General features: G+C 55.0%; 1 protein-coding gene across 1 annotated transcript; it reads left to right on the top strand.

Moving 5' to 3' along the window:
- The first annotated feature begins 3,588 nt into the window (after positions 1-3,588).
- Positions 3,589-16,409, top strand: SLC4A9 (solute carrier family 4 member 9). Its single transcript, XM_062189944.1, has 22 exons — positions 3,589-3,806; positions 4,152-4,312; positions 4,562-4,675; positions 5,058-5,113; positions 5,260-5,417; positions 5,665-5,752; positions 6,027-6,181; positions 6,541-6,657; positions 6,829-7,003; positions 7,519-7,652; positions 7,816-8,078; positions 8,823-8,881; positions 9,103-9,291; positions 9,420-9,533; positions 10,640-10,801; positions 10,935-11,113; positions 11,733-11,805; positions 13,147-13,215; positions 13,468-13,641; positions 14,229-14,384; positions 14,694-14,794; positions 16,194-16,409. Exons 1-21 carry the CDS (start codon positions 3,589-3,591, stop codon positions 14,745-14,747), a joined length of 2,868 nt encoding a protein of 955 aa, XP_062045928.1. The 3' UTR covers positions 14,748-14,794; positions 16,194-16,409.
- The last annotated feature ends 205 nt before the right edge of the window (positions 16,410-16,614 follow it).

Below are 16,614 nucleotides of genomic sequence, written 5' to 3'. Positions count from 1 at the left end.
TTTTTTTTTTTTTTAAAGATTTATTTACTTATTATTTGAAATGAAGAGTTACAGAGGGGCGCAGAGAGAGAGAGGTGTTCTATCCACTGGTTCACTCCCCCAGATGGCTACAAGGGCTGGAGCTGCACCGATCCGAAACCAGGAGCCAGGAAGCTTCTTCTGGGTTTCCAGGAGCCAGGAAGCTTCTTCTGGGTTTCCCACGTGGGTGCTGGGTTTTCGGGGGCCCAAGGACTTGAGTCATCCTCTACTGGTTTCCCAGGCCATAGCAGTGAGCTGGATGGGAAGTGGAGCAGCCGGGACTCAAACCGGAGCCCATTCGGGATGCCGGCACTACAGGCAGAGGATTAGCCTACTGCGCCAAGGCGGCGGTCGTGTCCCCCCCCCCCCCCTCCCGACACACACTTTTGAAGGCCTCTTGGGTGCAGTAGCTCCTCCTCTTCCCGCTCAGGGAGGGAGCAGCCGGTGTGTTACTAAGCGCCAGACCTATTTCACGCGCAGTTTCATGGGATGAAGCTTAGGAAGAGAGTGCTGCTGTTTGTTGCCTTTTGCTTATGAGAAAACTCAGCTTTGGCAGAGGAGAATTCTGCCCTTGGTGGAGAGTAACCCAAGCCAGGCCTGACCCGCGGCCGGCCGGTTCCCAGCCACGCTGCACAAAGGTGTGCTTGGAACCCAACCGGCTGGGGCAGGGAGGGGGGAAAGGCCTTGCAGCGGCAAACACAGTCATTCCGTGGCCAAACCGGGCTGAGACCCGGGTGTTGCGCCCACCTGGCGCGTCTTCTCTGGGCCCTGACAGCAGACCGGCGTGCCCAGCTCAGGGAAGGTGGAGCCGCAGAGAGGCCAGGCGCAGACCTCTGCCCCTTGGCAGGTCGGGCTCGGGGAGGGAGCACAGGTGAGGGCGCGGGGGTGGGGGATCGAGTGGGGGGAGGGGCTGCCCGTGCCGAGCCCCTCAGGCTGTGTGAGTCACTTTCCCTAAGGTCGGAGCGCATTCTTGTCGGCAATGATCACGAGGGGTTCCCCGGCCCTTTCATGCCCTGGACCGGTTTCTGTTTCTCCTGGGACGGAAACAATGCCTCCCTCAGACTCAGTGCCCGCCCCAAAGGGTGACAAGGTGACTCACTTCTCTAACTCCGGCCCTGGGCCGGACCGGTGGGGAGGGCCAGTCTGGGACCCATTTCTCAGGGGTGGTCGTGGGGGTTGACCCACATTCAGATGAGTCTGATTGGCCCTCCCTTCCCTAGCCTGCTGCCCTTCCACACGCACCCCGCCCCTCCCTGCATCTCTGGGGGCCAGTCCGCGGTGCGCCAGGGCAAGGGGAAGGACCAAGGAGGAACCCCTCCTGGCCCTGTCGCCATCGCGGTGCCAGGGTCTAAGGGAGCGGCTCCAGCGATCCGGTCGTGGAGGGCAGCGCCCTCGTGTGGCCCCCACGAGAAGCGCGGCTGCTTTCCCAGATGCTTTCTTTGTATGCGCTCATCGAACAAGTATTTATTGAGCGAGAGACACTGTGTGCCAGGCGCAGCTCCAGGCCAAGGCCGATAAGATACCTGTTCCACGGACTGAGCAGGACATCCCAGTGCCAGTGTGTGAAGGGCCAGGCAATAAATGATAAACAAATAAAATGAACCAGTTGCTAGTAGTGATAACTGCTAGAAAGACAAACAGAAATGTGCTGGGGAGAGGGAAACAGATGGAAAAGGCAGGTCTCTTTAAGTAGGTGACTTCTGACATCAGATGTGGTGACAGGGTTCTGGTCCTGGGAGAATCTGGGGAGCAGCTTTCTTTCCAGAGAGAGTGGCTCCTACAAAGACCATTGCCAGCACAGCCTTTGCCCTGTGTGGCTGGAAAGGATTGAGCAGGGGGAAAGGTTTGGGATAGTTCAGAGAGGTGGGTCAGGCCAGGCGTGGCGCTGAGTTTGATTTTTCTTCCAGGTCAAATGAGCATATAGTGAGTTTTGAACAAAGTAACGTGGCTCAATTGTCTTTTTTTTTTTTTTAAGTTTTCTTTTTATTTGGAAGGCTGAGTGATGGAGAGAGAGAAGAAAAATCTTCCATTCATTTCCCAAATGCCTGTAACAGTCACGGCTGGGCCAGGCCAAAACCAGAAGCCAGAACTCAATCCAGGCCTCCTAGTTGGGTGGCAGGGACCCAAGCCTTGAGTCATGACCTCATTACTTGAGTCATTCCAGGAAGCTGGAATCGGAAATGGAGTCAGACCTCAAACCCAGCCTCTCTAATAAAGGGTGCAAGCGTCCCAAGTGGAGACCTGACCACCGTGCTGAAGGCCCGCCCCTCAATTGCCTTTTTGAAGGACCTGTAAGGCTGTGGGGGCTGGACTTGAAGCAAGTAAGAGTGAAGGCAGGGAGATTCCTGCAGGAAACTGGGAGGTTGTGGAAGCCATTCAGGGGAGCCGTGCTGGCGGCCTCTAGGGCAGCAGATCTGGTTGGATTCTGGGTTTATGTTGAAGGTAGAGCCAACAGAACTTCAACTTGCTAAGGGACCACATTCTCCTTTGCTCGTTTAGTTCCAGAAAGTCCTACACACACACACACACACACACACTGCTTCTTCCACCCTCACTGGGGGGTTCACTTAGAAGGCAGACCCCCGGCTGGTGCCACGGCTCTCTAGGCTAATCCCCTACCTGTGGCGCGGGTACTCCAGGTTCTAGTCCCGGTTGGGGCGCCAGATTCTGTCCCTGTTGCTCCTCCTCCAATCTAGCTCTCTGCTGTGGCCTGGGAGGGCAGTGGAGGATGGCCCAAGTGCTTGGGCCCTGCACCTGCATGGGAGACCAGGAGGAAGCACCTGGCTCCTGGCTTCGGATCGGCACAGTGCGCAGGCTGCAGCGCACCGGCCGTAGTAGCCACTTGGGGGGTGAACCAATGGCAAAGGAAGACCTTTCTCTCTGTCTCTCTCTCTGTCTAACTCTGCCTGTAAAAAAAAAAAAAAGAAGAAGAAGAAGAAGAAGGCAGACCCCAGGAACTAGCCAAATTGGGGTGGTTTCTGAGTGTTGTGGTACCAAGGAATCAAAGACTCCGGCATGGTGCTCTTCATAAACTGCCTCCGTTTCTATCATTATCCCGTTCAATGGGCAGGGTCTCTACCTGCTGTCTTCCTTACCCAGCCTGGCTTCCACAGATTCGGTTATTTAGTATATTAGGTCCTTGTCCACATGCCTGTGTCTGTGGTCCCGCATGTGCTGGTGACACCCAAAACACTGTTGGTGTTGGGTGTTTGTATTTGATACAGGCCGGGGGCAGTGATAATGTGGAGGGGTTGGGTGTCAGACCTGAGACACAAGGTAGCCATCTACTCCTCTTTATTTACATAAAACACAGCAAGGTCAGACCTGATCCTACAGGAAATGGACACACACTTTGGCCCCAGGCTGGGCCTTTCTGGAGCTCCTGGGAAAGGCCGGGCTAGCCTTGCAAACACTCTCAGGCAGGCCGCAGGTTGGGGGAGCAAGGAGGAGAGAGGTGACCCGGTAGGCTCTGGAGCCAGCAGGTCTCGCTCTGTTTGTGTTGTGCTGTGATGGGGGGTACATGATAAATACAGCCAGCCAGAGGGCCCCCAGAGCTGTGCCGCTCCCAGCATGAAGCTGCCAGGTCAGGAGGAGCTGGAAGCCGCCTGCACTTGTGAAAATGTGCCTGTGGGACAGATGGACAGTGGCCCCGCCTCTGGCCCCTGCCCTGATGACCCCTCAGATACAGGCAGCAGGGAACCAGGGCCTCCCGAGGACCCTCCACTCTTCCTCCAGCTGAATGAGCTTCTGGGCTGGCCCCAGACACTGGAGTGGAGGGAGACGGGCAGGTGAGTGACCCTGGGCTGGTACTAGAGCGTCCTTCTCCCCCAAAAGCTGGGGCTTCCTCCATGACCACAGCTCCTCTTGGAGGGCTCCTTCCCACCCAAAATCAGGATCTTCCTCTCGGTGTTCCCTTGTTTCAGGGCCTCACCGTCCATGGTGCTCAGTCTCCTCTATGGCCTGGTTTTGAGTTCCCCAAGACCAAGATGAGGGGCAACCACCTGGGGAGTGGGAGACCTGCACCTTGGGGCCCAGGACTTCTCACTACTCGGCTTTCCCTGACTCCCCTGGGTCCCCCTCCTCTTGGATGTGGGACAGATAGCCCTGCAAACGCTGCCCCCCACCCCCCGCAGGTGGGTGCTGTTTGAGGAGAAGCTGGAGGTGGATGCAGGCCGCTGGAGCGCCCCCCACGTGCCCACCCTGGCGCTGCCGAGCCTCCAGAAGCTCCGAAGCCTGCTGGCCGAGGGCCTTGTCCTGCTGGACTGTCCAGCTCAGAACCTCCTGGAGCTTGTGGGTAAGCTGGGAGCCTTTGCAGAGAGGGCCTGGGTCGCTGTGCCATTGCCCCCAGACTCTGGGAATCTTCTGGAGTCTGCTACACCCCGCCCAGCTGAGGGTAGAAGTGGAAAAGCCGAGGGGAAGCTGCCTGGCCCCTGAGTTCCCTGCACTCCCAGAAGGGAAAGGGGCCTGGGCAGAGAGGGGAGGAGGAGGGCGTGGGAGCAGGGAACTCTCAGGAAAGAGTTCAAGTTCCACATCTGTTCTCCAGAGCAGGTGACCAGGGTGGAGTCGCTGAGCCCGGAGCTGAGGGGGCAGCTGCAGGCTTTGCTGCTACAGAGACCCCAGCATCATACCCAGACCACAGGCTCCAGGCCCTGCTGGGGTGAGGCCCCTCCCTGGGGGGGGGGTCCCAGATCTTCTCTGCACCTTCTAGGGCCAAGAGTGGTCTAGCCTTGGCTCAGACCTCTCCACATGGGACTCATGGGCCAGGGAAGCTGGTGGGTAATGTTGGGGGTGGGGGAAAGGAGAGAGCAGGACAGAATCATAACCTAGGCACGGTGCCAGGAATCTCATTTAGTCTTCAAAACCACCCTGGAAGGCTGTAGCACAATTATTCCCATTTTAGTGATGAGAAAAGTGAGGCTCAGAGATGGTGAGATGTGCTCCAGTTCTCACAGCCTGTCAGTGGCAAAGCTGGCCAGGGAGCCCAGTGGATCCACCCCCAAAGCCTGTGCTAGTGATCACTGCCTAATCCTGCTTTCTAGGACCTGCCCAGTCAAGGAAGGCTGCTCACGACAAGGAAGCCCCCATGCAGCAACAGGTTAGTGGCCCTGCCTTGGGCAGGGTTGGGAGAGGGTTAGGAACATAGGATCAGACCCCTTGTCAGTTGAGATCCTGCCAACTTCCCCTCTCCAAATAACCTCTCCTGCGTACTCTGTGTCTCCTTGAACTCCATCCCCACCCCAGTGCCAGAGCCCCCTGAGACAGAAGCTGCCTCCGGGGGCCGAGGCAGGGGCTGTCCTGGCAGGAGAGCTGGGCTTCTTGGCACAGCCACTGGCGGCCTTCGTGCGACTCCGGGATCCAGTGTGGCTGGGGCCCCTCACTGAGGTGCCCCTCCCTAGCAGGTGAGGCTGAGTGGGAGTTGGGGGACGTGGGGCCCCAAAAAAGAGCCTCTGTTGGAAAGGGGATTGGAGGTCTCTGGGTCCAGCTCTCTGAGGATGTGTGGGGTCTGCAGGAGCAGGGGTGGTGCTGCTGGGTGGGTGTGCACATGTATGTGTACCTGCGGGCTGGGAGGACACAGGTCAGGGAGGGCAGGGCTGCCCCATGGGGAAGCAGCCTCTGACCCTGCCTGTGGCCCGCTCCCCTGCTCAGGTTTTTCTGTCTCCTCCTGGGTCCTCCCATGCTGGGAAAGGGCTACCTTGAGATGGGTCGGGCGGCAGCTGTCCTCCTCAGTGACCCGGTGAGTATGGCAGACATGCCTGCACGTGCGTGGACTCTGCAGCAAGGCAGTGTGGCCTTGTGTCCATAGCATGGGGACTGCAATTTCCTTAGCCAGTGCAGTCCTGTTGCTGATCCACTGCTGTGACACTCAACAGATACTCATTGACTGAGTGAGTGAATGCATGGACGTGTGCATGCAGGCAAAGCTTGTCTGCTGTGTCTTGTGAGTATTGGATTTTGTGTCACACACTGTGAAAATGCATGGACCAGCCATTCTGTGCCCCTAAACCCAGCACTTCCAGTGGTCAGTTCGCCGGGCCAGCAACCTTCATGACCTCCTCACAGCCCTGGATGCCTTCCTGGAAGAGGTTACAGTGCTGCCCCCTGGCAGGTGGGACCCGACAGCCCGGATTCCCCCTCCCAAGTGTCTGCCCTCTCGGCACAAAAGGTATGTGGGGGCTACCACCCTCTGTTACAGACCCTTCCCCACAGCCTCTGGCTCAGTGCCACTGTTGAGGAGGGCTGGGGTCCTAGGAAAGATAGGGATCTAGCTTTGGATTAGAAGTCAGGCAGGCATAATTCTAAGTTTGGTGCATCCACTCTCACCGTGAGATCTGAACAAATGGCTTCACTCTACTGTGGGAGCTCAGCTTTCCTCCCCTCGGGCACTATATGACCTTGACGCCACCTGTCCGAGGTCAGAGCCAGGTCTCCCCCCACACTGAGGGGCAGGGCGTCAGGAGCTCTGAGCTGGGTTGCCGAGGGGTTGGAGATCCTTCGCCAACTTAGAGGTCTCCTTCTCCTTAGGCCACCCTCGCACCTGCAGAAGGTTGAGGGCTTCCCTGTCCTGCGCAGGACCCAGGCAAAGGACAGGCACCGAAATGGGCAACTTGCACCAAGCCCAGAGTTGCAGCGGACGGGCAGGTGAGGCGAGCCGGCTGGGATCATGGGCTAGGGTCCTGCTGGTTGCATGTGGTTTTGGTGGGGTGGGGTGGGGGTGGGGAGAAGCCAGAGGGTGGCCAAGGTTGCTCACTGTGGGAGGGGATGCGGGGGTAGGTGTGGGAACTGGGATCACTGACGACACTTGGGCGGGAGGCTCTTTGGGGGCCTTGTCCAGGACGTGCGCCGGAAGGCCTCGTGGTACCCCAGTGATTTCTCGGACGCCCTGCACCCCCAGTGTGTCTCAGCTGTGCTCTACATTTACCTGGCTACCGTCACTAATGCCATCACTTTTGGGGGTCTCCTGGGAGATGCCACGGATGGTGCCCAGGTGGGTTGTGGAGGGAGGGGCAGGAATAAGCTTTGTTGGGGTGCCCAGATGTTGAGGAGACTCCTGGAAGTTGGGGCTCCCATGCTAGGACTCCAGGATCCTGTGCAAATATAAAAATAAACAGGAGGCCGGCGCCGTGGCTCACTAGGCTAATCCTCTGCCTTGCGGCGCCGGCACACTGGGTTCTAGTCCCGGTCGGGGCACCGGATTCTGTCCCGGTTGCCCCTCTTCCAGGCCAGCTCTCTGCTGTGGCCAGGGAGTGCAGTGGAGGATGGCCCAAGTGCTTGGGCCCTGCACCCCATGGGAGACCAGGAGAAGCACCTGGCTCCTGCCATCGGATCAGCGTGGTGCGCCGGCCGCAGCGTGCCAACCGCGGCGGCCATTGGAGGGTGAACCAACGGCAAAAGGAAGACCTTTCTCTCTGTCTCTCTCTCTCTCACTGTCCACTCTGCCTGTCAAAAAATTTTAAAAAATAAAATAAATAAATAAATAAACAGGTCCCTGTTGGTTTCCAGGGAGTGCTGGAGAGTTTCCTGGGCACAGCGCTAGCTGGAGCTGCCTTCTGCCTCATGGCAGGCCAGCCTCTCACCATCCTCAGCAGCACCGGACCAGTGCTCGTCTTTGAGCGCCTGCTCTTTGCCTTCTGCAGGTAGGAGGACCCCGCCACCTCACCAGGGCCGCACTAGCCACATCCTCAGCCTGGCCCTGGCTGGGACAAGAGGAGAGGTTGTCTGGCTTCTGGGTCCCCTAACTTGGGTTAGGTGGGGGCACTGACAGCCCTGCCGAGCCCTGCCTGTCTCTCACCCCTACAGAGATTACAGCCTGGACTACCTGCCCTTTCGCCTGTGGGTGGGCATCTGGGTGGCCACCTTTTGCCTGGTGCTGGTAGCCACAGAGGCCAGCGTGCTGGTGCGTTACTTTACCCGCTTCACTGAGGAAGGCTTCTGTGCCCTCATCAGCCTCATCTTCATCTACGATGCTGTGGGCAAAATGCTGAACTTGGCCCATGCCTATCCCATCCAAAGGCCTGGGTCCCTTGCCTATGGCTGCCTCTGCCAATTCCCAGGCCCAGGAGGTAGGTGAAGGAAACTACTCACCCAGGAAGCAGCAGTACTCTTGCCTGCTCTGGCTCTGAATCAATTGAGAAATAAGAAAGAAAATAAACAATAAAAAATGTCATGTTTATTTCTGACAACACAGAAAGAAGAACACTTCTAGAATTATGCCTAGAGGTGGATGGGCTTCTAAGTATGAAGCCAAAATTAGATAGATTTGCACACTCAGTCATGGCAACACTGGACAGGAATGTCTTGCCACAGAGGAGCAGAGCTAAATGCACGCACTAGGCAGGCAGCTTATTCCCAAGAAAGGGGAGAGGTGAGGCCAGGATCAGCCATGCCCGGCTTCATCTCCCAAACCCCCCAATTAAATAAATCAGTCCCTGTCCCCTAGGAGAGTGACTGATCCGGTGGACAGACACTTGGGATGTTATACTCCAAGGGGACGGCCACAGTGGGACTGGGGAGGAAGCGTCCTCTAATGCGTGCCAGACTCTGCTAGGCCTGAACACTCAGCTAACCCTTGCTCAGCATCTGCTACAGCCAGGTCCTGTGCTCAGGGGAACAGACAGGCAGAGAGTTTGAGGGGATGAGGGCAGGAGGTGACGTCATGAAGAGAGCACACACTGGACAGCAGTGGAGGTGAATTAGAATTTGGAATGCTCTGGCTCAGCTAGACCCCTCCGATTAGAATCCCGTGGGACCCGAGAAGGTCCCCAGGGGAACACACACACACACACACATTCTTCTCTGCTTCCCAGGAAATGAGTCGCAGTGGACAAAGCCAAGACCACAAAGCAAAGATGACCTCTTAAGCGTGGTGAGGGCCTGGGGAAAAAAGCCTGGGGGCAAAAGCAGTCAGTGGTTCCTGGTCTCCCCACCCCATAGGTGAGGGAAACTCTCAGGGGTCACTGAGCTGGGGACCTCCCACCTGGGGCCTCTGATGTCCCTGCTGGTCCCCCTTCCCTTAAGCTGGGTCCAGGAGAGCAGAACTTACACTTCACGGCCCATAACCCCACCCCTGACCACCCCTCCACACAGGACCTAGGCCTGGTCAATGCATCCCTGCTGCCCCCACACGAGTGTGTCCAGCAGGGCGGCTATCCACGTGGCCCTGGCTGTCATACAGTCCCCGACATCGCCTTCTTCTCCCTTCTCCTCTTCCTCACCTCCTTCTTCTTTGCCACTGCCCTCAAGCATATAAAGACCAGCCGCTTCTTCCCCTCTGTGGTGAGTGTCCCCTTTTTTCTGGGGGAGAAGCCTCGTGCTTGGGCTTGAATCCTGGTTGAAAACGGGAAAGGGTGTGGGAGGCGGGGAAAGCAGGCCTGACCCTGACTGGATGTCCCCTGTGTGGCCAGGTACGCAAGGTGCTCAGCGACTTTTCCTCAGTCCTGGCCATCCTGCTGGGCTGTGGTCTTGATGCCCTCCTGGGCTTGGCTACGCCAAAGCTCATGGTGCCCAGAGAGTTCAAGGTAAGGAGGTGGTGTGTGTGTGTGTATGTGTGTGTGTATGTGTTGGGGGGAACAGGGGTACAGAGAAGTGAGGAAAACAGGGCCAGCAGACCCTGGAGGAGGAAGATGGATAAATCCCACACCCCCACTCCTCTAAGCTCTTTACCACTTATAAAATAGAAATAAAATAATAATGGCCTCAGAGTCATGGTGAGGATTGTTTGAGATACTGACATAGAGACATGAGTGAATACAGAACACTGCATCACTACTACCATATAGAGGGTGGGGTTGAGAGGGTGGCTCTGGTCAGTCAGCCCTGGATCTGAGTTCCAGTTCTGCCACCTCCTAGAATGCAGCTTCCTGAGCCTCAGTTTCTCCATCTATGAAATGGAAGTAAGGAGTCACAGTCGTTCCTCCACCACAGGTTCTTTTGAGTTTTACAGGAGAGCATAGTGCGGTATTTCCTCAATAAATACTATCTATTGCTGTGAGTCTTCCCATTTTACTACTCTCCACTCTTCTCTGTACCCCTCTTTGCTCTGATTCCAAAAAGCTGGAGCTCTCTCCCCAGGCCATGACTGTGCAAGACAAGGCCTAGCTGACTCCTAGAGTGTCCATTTGGAGACCTCCAACTCTCACCAAGACAGGAGAGCAGGGGGGCTCCAGCTGGGGCAGCCTTGGGGGCTCAGAACCTGAAGCAGCAACTGGAGCTCCCTCCCCCACACAGACGCTTATAATCAGAGCAGACGCAGACACACCCGGCCCTGCCCCTGCCCCAGATCAAGACAAGTCTGAGCCCAGGTTGCCCCACCCTGAATGGGGGGGCATCTAGGGAGGAGGGCCTTGTATATCAAGACGTGTGGGCCTCATCCACCTCCTCCTCTTCCAGAGAGAGACCCCAACCCCCAGGCTAGTCTCCTTCCTCTGCCTCCTTTGAAGGCACCAAGATGCTCTGAGCTAACTATGCACATGCATGTGTGTGCACACACAAGCACAAACACTGTGTCCACCTAGCATCCAGGGTCTTGAGCTAGGGGGTGCAATGAGGTGCAGAAGTTGGGGTGTACAGATGAGGTATTCTTGGGTGACCCTCTCCAACCTGGCCACGGAATTTCCTCCTCCAGCCCACACTCCCTGGCCGTGGCTGGCTGGTGTCACCTTTTGGAGCCAACCCCTGGTGGCTGAGTGTGGCAGCTGCCCTGCCTGCGCTGTTGCTGTCTATCCTCATCTTCATGGACCAGCAGATCACAGCAGTCATCCTCAACCGTGTGGAATATAGACTGCGGGTAAGGCCTATTGGCCCAGACCAAGGGGAAGAAGCTCCCTGGCAGGTTCTGGGCTCCCCCTCACCCACCCCAGAGGACAGAGGACCCAGACCTGGGCTAGCCTCATCCTCATTATTCCCATCACTTCCTGCAGAAGGGAGCTGGCTTCCACTTGGACCTCTTCTGTGTGGCGCTGCTGATGCTGCTCACTTCAGTGCTTGGGCTGCCATGGTATGTCTCAGCCACTGTCATCTCCCTGGCCCACATGGACAGTCTTCGGAGGGAGAGCAGAGCTTGTGCCCCTGGGGAGCCCCGCAGCTTCCTGGGCATCAGGTGAGGCTAGAGTGAGAGGTGGGCAGCAAGGTAGGGTGGTGGGGTACATGGCAGAGTTCTTTGTGCAGCTCACTGAGCTGTAGGCACCCCATGAGCTCTGTGGTAGGTAAGTGGGTGGGTTCTGGGCTGTGAGGTGAGATCTAACATATCCTCTCCTCCTGCAGCCATGGGGACTAGGAGGGACTCAAGATACAAGGGTGGAGGCAGCCAGGGCTGAAGTGGAGGGTGAGGTACCACCTAATAATCCCCATTCAATGTAGAAGCACATCATTGATGTTACAAAGGAATGCATTACACAACAGCTTTGGAACTGCTGGAAACATGATCTGTCTAAAGTATAAGAAATCAGCTTTGCAAGTGGTGATATGTAAGTCTTTATGGCAGTGTAAAATTATTGATTTTCCACTATGGACTTGAACTGGGAGGCCTGGGACTCTCACGTTGAAGTGCTCTGCACCTTCCCATTTACCAGCATTTCACACCAAGACAAGGTCCTTTCCCCGCCTATCAGGGGATCCCTCTAGTTTCCTCTGGCTGCCGGAGTCTGAGTGGTGCAGTCTCCAGCCTAGGGGCCCTAGAGCCTCAGCCAGACTCCAGGAGCCCCCTCTTTCTCCCACAGGGAGCAGAGGCTGACAGGCCTGGCGGTGTTCATCCTCACAGGAGTCTCCATCTTCCTGGCACCTGTGCTCAAGGTACCCCTGTTCCAGGCTGGGGTCAGGGTCCATGAAGTTACAATGATACGTACAGCAAGAACTGACACACTCTGAGCATTTACTGTGTGCCAGGCACTGTGTTAGGGTTTCTTCCATACATGGTCTCATGGAATCCTCAAATTAACCCAGAGAGGCATATGAGGATCCTGAAGGGAAAGAGGTAAAGTAACTTGTGAGAACCCACCAATACAGCCAGCTTCTGAGATCTATCTGTGAACCCAGATTCTTTCTACCCAGCAGAGCAGGGTGTGGACGTGCCACCACCATCCCCTGGGGTCCAAGCACTGTCCAAGTAAGAGACTGAGAGTGTGATCATCACACGCCAGCAAACCTTGACTAGTCCTTCACTGGAACTGTACAGTGTGCACAGGACTGCGAGCAGTGAGGGGGCAGGGAAGTACTGCAAAGGAATATGGCACCAAGCCCCTACCAGAAACACAATCAGAAAGTAAGTAGTAAGTATTAGCAGAAAGATTCAACAAGCCATGACAGCAATGCAGTCAAGAGTGTGGAGAATGGCAGACAAGAGTCGCCGGCAGATGGCAAGAAGTTAGGGGAGGGAAAGGTCACGGGACCTGGTGAGAGTGGAAGAGTAGGAGCCAGATAGACCGGATCAGCCACTTACAGACTGGGCGGCTCTCAGCCAGCACATGTTTACCGAGCATAAGCCATAAGCCACGCAGCGTTCCAGGCAGTGGGGAACGTAGTGGTGATCAAAAGACATCAGGCCTTCATCTCTGTAGTCTGAGGAGAGGAAGCAGACTGTTTGCAAATTTAAATCAAGGATAACTTCAGATAGTAAGTTCTGTAAGATGTGAAAGGGCATTGGTGATTAAGAGTGCCAGGGGTCAGCACTCCGACCTTTCTGGAGTGTCACAGGATGAGGCATGCGTGGTTAGAAGGAAGTGGCCATGTGAAGGTGTGGAGGGGGCATTTTAGGTGAGGAGAATGGCAAAGGCCATGCAAGGGGCAGCAACAGATGTGGACTTGTTTGCTGAGGGAAGGAACAGGAGCTCCTAGCATACTAGCAGCATAAAGATCAGAGGGAAGGTAACAAGTAAGATTGAAGAGTAGGCCAGGTAATGGGCAGGTTACTTAGTCTCTTTGAAATTCTATCTCCCAATCTGTAAAATGGGGCAGTAATAGAATTGACCTCATTTGATAGATATGTAGATTCAGTGAGATCAGGTATGTAACATGGGAAAGGAAAGGAAAGGCCTGGTCAGGTTCAGATGCCGGCTGTTAGACGGCTGCGATCGGAGCCTAAGGTGGGGTCTCTGGGTGGTAAACTCCTATGGCAGCTTTCCACTTTTCTTCCAGTTCATCCCAATGCCTGTGCTCTATGGCATCTTCCTGTACATGGGGGTGGCAGCGCTTAGCAGCATCCAGGTGAGCCCACTGAAATCACCCAGCACCCCCACTCCTCTTCACTGCCGCTGGCCAGCACTTCCTGCCTACACTTGCCAGTTCCTCTGCTGTCCACGTTCCCTGCTTCTGCACAGAGACTCTGCTCCACATTCTGGTTGGGAAGGAGACTTCAGAGCCTTCTGTTCCTCCCTGCATCCCCACACTGGGCTGGGGAGCTGGCAGTGACACCCTCCAGGCTACCTGAGTTCCTCATTCCTCTTCCTCTTTTCCCAGTTCATGAAGAGAGTGCAGCTAATGCTGATGCCAGCAAAACACCAACCAGACCTGCTGCTCCTGCGACATGTGCCTCTGAGCAGGGTCCACCTCTTCACAGCCATTCAGCTGGCCTGCCTGGGTCTGCTTTGGATAATCAAGTCTACCCCTGCAGCCATCATCTTCCCCCTCATGGTGACTTGGGGCAGGCTGTCCTGGGGGTTCCTGAAAGATTCTGAGTCTGGGAAGTGGCCAGGGAGAATCTCCCCCTCTCACTTGTCCTGGCTCTGCCTGGCTGGAAATCCTAAGATGACGAAAGATGGCTGATGGATACCCACAAAAGGGCTACTCCTAGAATCGATGATTTACCTCCTTTCCCAACTTCTTTGGGCTGATGAACCATAAGTAGGAGTATAAAACCCAGAAGAAAATTGAATCCCGGGAGAAAGGCAGTTCTGACACTCTTGCTACTCAGTGAGGGGATGATGCAGGTGGTGTCTGTCTGTGTTCTTACTCACTGAGCAAGTTAAGAGCCATTGGCTTTGCATCAGGACCAGTCTGGTTCTCACGTGCCAGCTGTGTGACCTCTGGGAAGGTACTAGCCACCCACGGATTCAGTGTCCTCCTCTGTGCAATGGGAATGTTCCATGTACCTCATAGGAATGTGTTAGCATTCCGTGAGATGACCCATAATGCCTAGCATGTAGGACGTGCTCGGTAAGTGTTCCTGTTGTGTTCCTGCTCTAGTTGCTGATGGCTCTGCGCTGTTGCTATTCCTGCAGTTGCTGGGCCTGGTGGGGGTCCGGAAGGCACTGGAGTGGGTCTTCTCACCCCAGGAACTCCTCTGGCTGGATGAGCTGACGCCAGAGGAGGAGAGGAAGGTCCCTGAGCAGGGGCTGGAGCCGGGGCACTCCTTCAGTGGAAGTGACAGCGAAGACGTGAGTTCCGGCTAGGCCCTCTTGGGGGGAACGGTGTGGGGGTGGGGAGAGCCCTCTTGTCTGGAAGCTGTCCCTCAAGTCTATTATCTCCGTGAAGCCTGAAGATCTGATCAGCACAATGAGTCCCCTTAGCTTTGTACTGACACAGGCAGACTAGAGGGTGAGGGCAATCTTTCTTCCTCAAACCTGATCTTTGTTTTGTTTTGCTGGGGCTTTATAGTCTATCACTGGGTCCCTTCCTCAATGCGTGTCTTTCTCTCTGTATTTGTCTATCTATTCCTGACCCACCCTGGGATCTCTTTTCCACAGTCAGAACTGATGTACCAGCCAAAGGCTCCAGAAATCAACATCTCTGTGAATTAGCTGGAATAAGAATCTGAGAGCGAAGACCCCAGGAAACTCAGCATGAGGTGAGGGTATGAAGGAAGTGCATCTGTTGTTGAGGAGGGGGAAGTGCAGGGTTAGGCCTTGGAAACCTCCAGTGTACCGAACAGCCCTGTTTTCTCTTTATACTCTGTATAAACTCTGGAGAACTCTGGCATTGGGGAATGGGTAGGTCTCAACAGGTACCGGGGCTTGGCTCCCTGCAGCTCTGAAGTCTGGCCGGTAGAGGGAGCTCAAGCGAATAGGGAGGATAAAACTTGGCGCTCCTTTCCCTTGCCCAGAAGGCTCCTCCCCTTTGCTGCTGAGAACCACATGAGCCAAATGCAAGGATTCCCTAATCACTTGCCCTCTGTGCCATTCCTTCATTTTATTCATCCAGATAACATTTTCTGAGATATAGCAAACATGCATATCATGGAGTATCTGGGTGCTAGAGATAACAGTGGTGAGCAAAACAATCATAGCACCTAACCTCAGAAGCTTAAATCCCTGTAGGAGAGTTAACCAGTAAGAGGGCTACTAGCAGAGACAGGTGAGGGAAGCCACAGGCTGTGGAAACAGAGGCTCCTTGAACCTCTCCTCAGAGCAGTGGAGATGAGGTGATGTGTGGGGAAGTTTCTAAGTGGGTCAAAACTGCAGATGTGAAGAAGGAATAGAAACTAGCCAGGACGAAATGGAAGGGAACTGTAGGCAGAGACTGCAGCATGTACAAAAACCTGGGACTTTTTGCCCTTGATGAGCAGGCCTTTCTTTTGGGCCACAGAACACCTTCCTCTTCATGCCTCTCCAAGCCCAAGCGCCCCCGCCACCTGCAGTAGAGAATTTGAGAGGCTAGAAGGAGAAAGGGCAGTCCACTGGCTGGCTCAGCACCCAATCTCACAGTTCTCCATAGCCCCCAACACTTTTGCCCTGATCCCTTCCCTCCTGTGTCCCTCGCTCTGGCCTCACCAGGTCTTCCCTCCGTTCACAGGTGTTTGAGAAAGTCAGGACACTGTCGGCCTTCAGTTAGCTGCCAGCTGCTCAGTGAGCTGGGGACCTGGAATGGGGGGCGGGACTAATGGGCAACTGCCCAAGACCTTGGTGCCTCCGGAGCCAGGGTGGAGACTGACAGAGAGCAAGCAAGTCTGCTGGGGGCTGAGAAGAGGGTGATGAGCTGAGGGACTGACCCGGCCCTTGCACTCTTCCCCCATTGAAGAGTCCGGAGCCCTTCCCATTTGAACTTCCTGCCCTCACAGATTGTCTTTTACAGGATCTGGGGGTCATCAGGGAGTTCTTTCCAGAGCAAGTATTCTTCTATTTTAAACAGTTTTTTATGTATAGAAAAATAATCTTTCAGGGTCAGAGCTGTGGCTTAGTGGGTGAAGATGTCACCTGTGACCCATAAGGGCACTGGTTCAAGTCCCGACTGTTCCACTTCCTATCCAGCTCTATGCTATGACCTGGAAAAGCAGTAGAAGATGGCCCAAGTCTTGGGCCCCTGCACCTGCATGGGAGACCTGGAGGAAGCTCCTGGATCCTGGCTTTGGATTGGCCCAGCTCTAGCCATTGCGACCATTTGGGGAGTGAACCGCGGATGGAAGACCTCCCTCTCTCTCTCCCTCTCCCTCTCTCTCTCTTTCTCTCTCTCTGCCTCTCTATAACTCTGACTTTCAAATAAATAAATAAATCTTTTTTAAAAAAAAGTGAATGAGGTTATTGGAAAACATTGAAACAATATAGAAATGTACAATTTTGAAATGAAAACCATCACAGAAATAACTAGTGCTCACATTTAGTAAATATTATTCAGATTTATTTCTATGGAAAATCAGTATTTTAATTAAAATTATACTATTTTGAATTAAAA

This window comes from Lepus europaeus, chromosome 4 (genome assembly GCF_033115175.1).
Source record: "Lepus europaeus isolate LE1 chromosome 4, mLepTim1.pri, whole genome shotgun sequence".
Taxonomy (NCBI): Eukaryota; Metazoa; Chordata; class Mammalia; order Lagomorpha; family Leporidae; genus Lepus; species Lepus europaeus.
The sequence above is the reverse complement of the archived record's forward strand: the minus strand, read 5'-3'. Positions and strand labels throughout refer to the sequence as shown.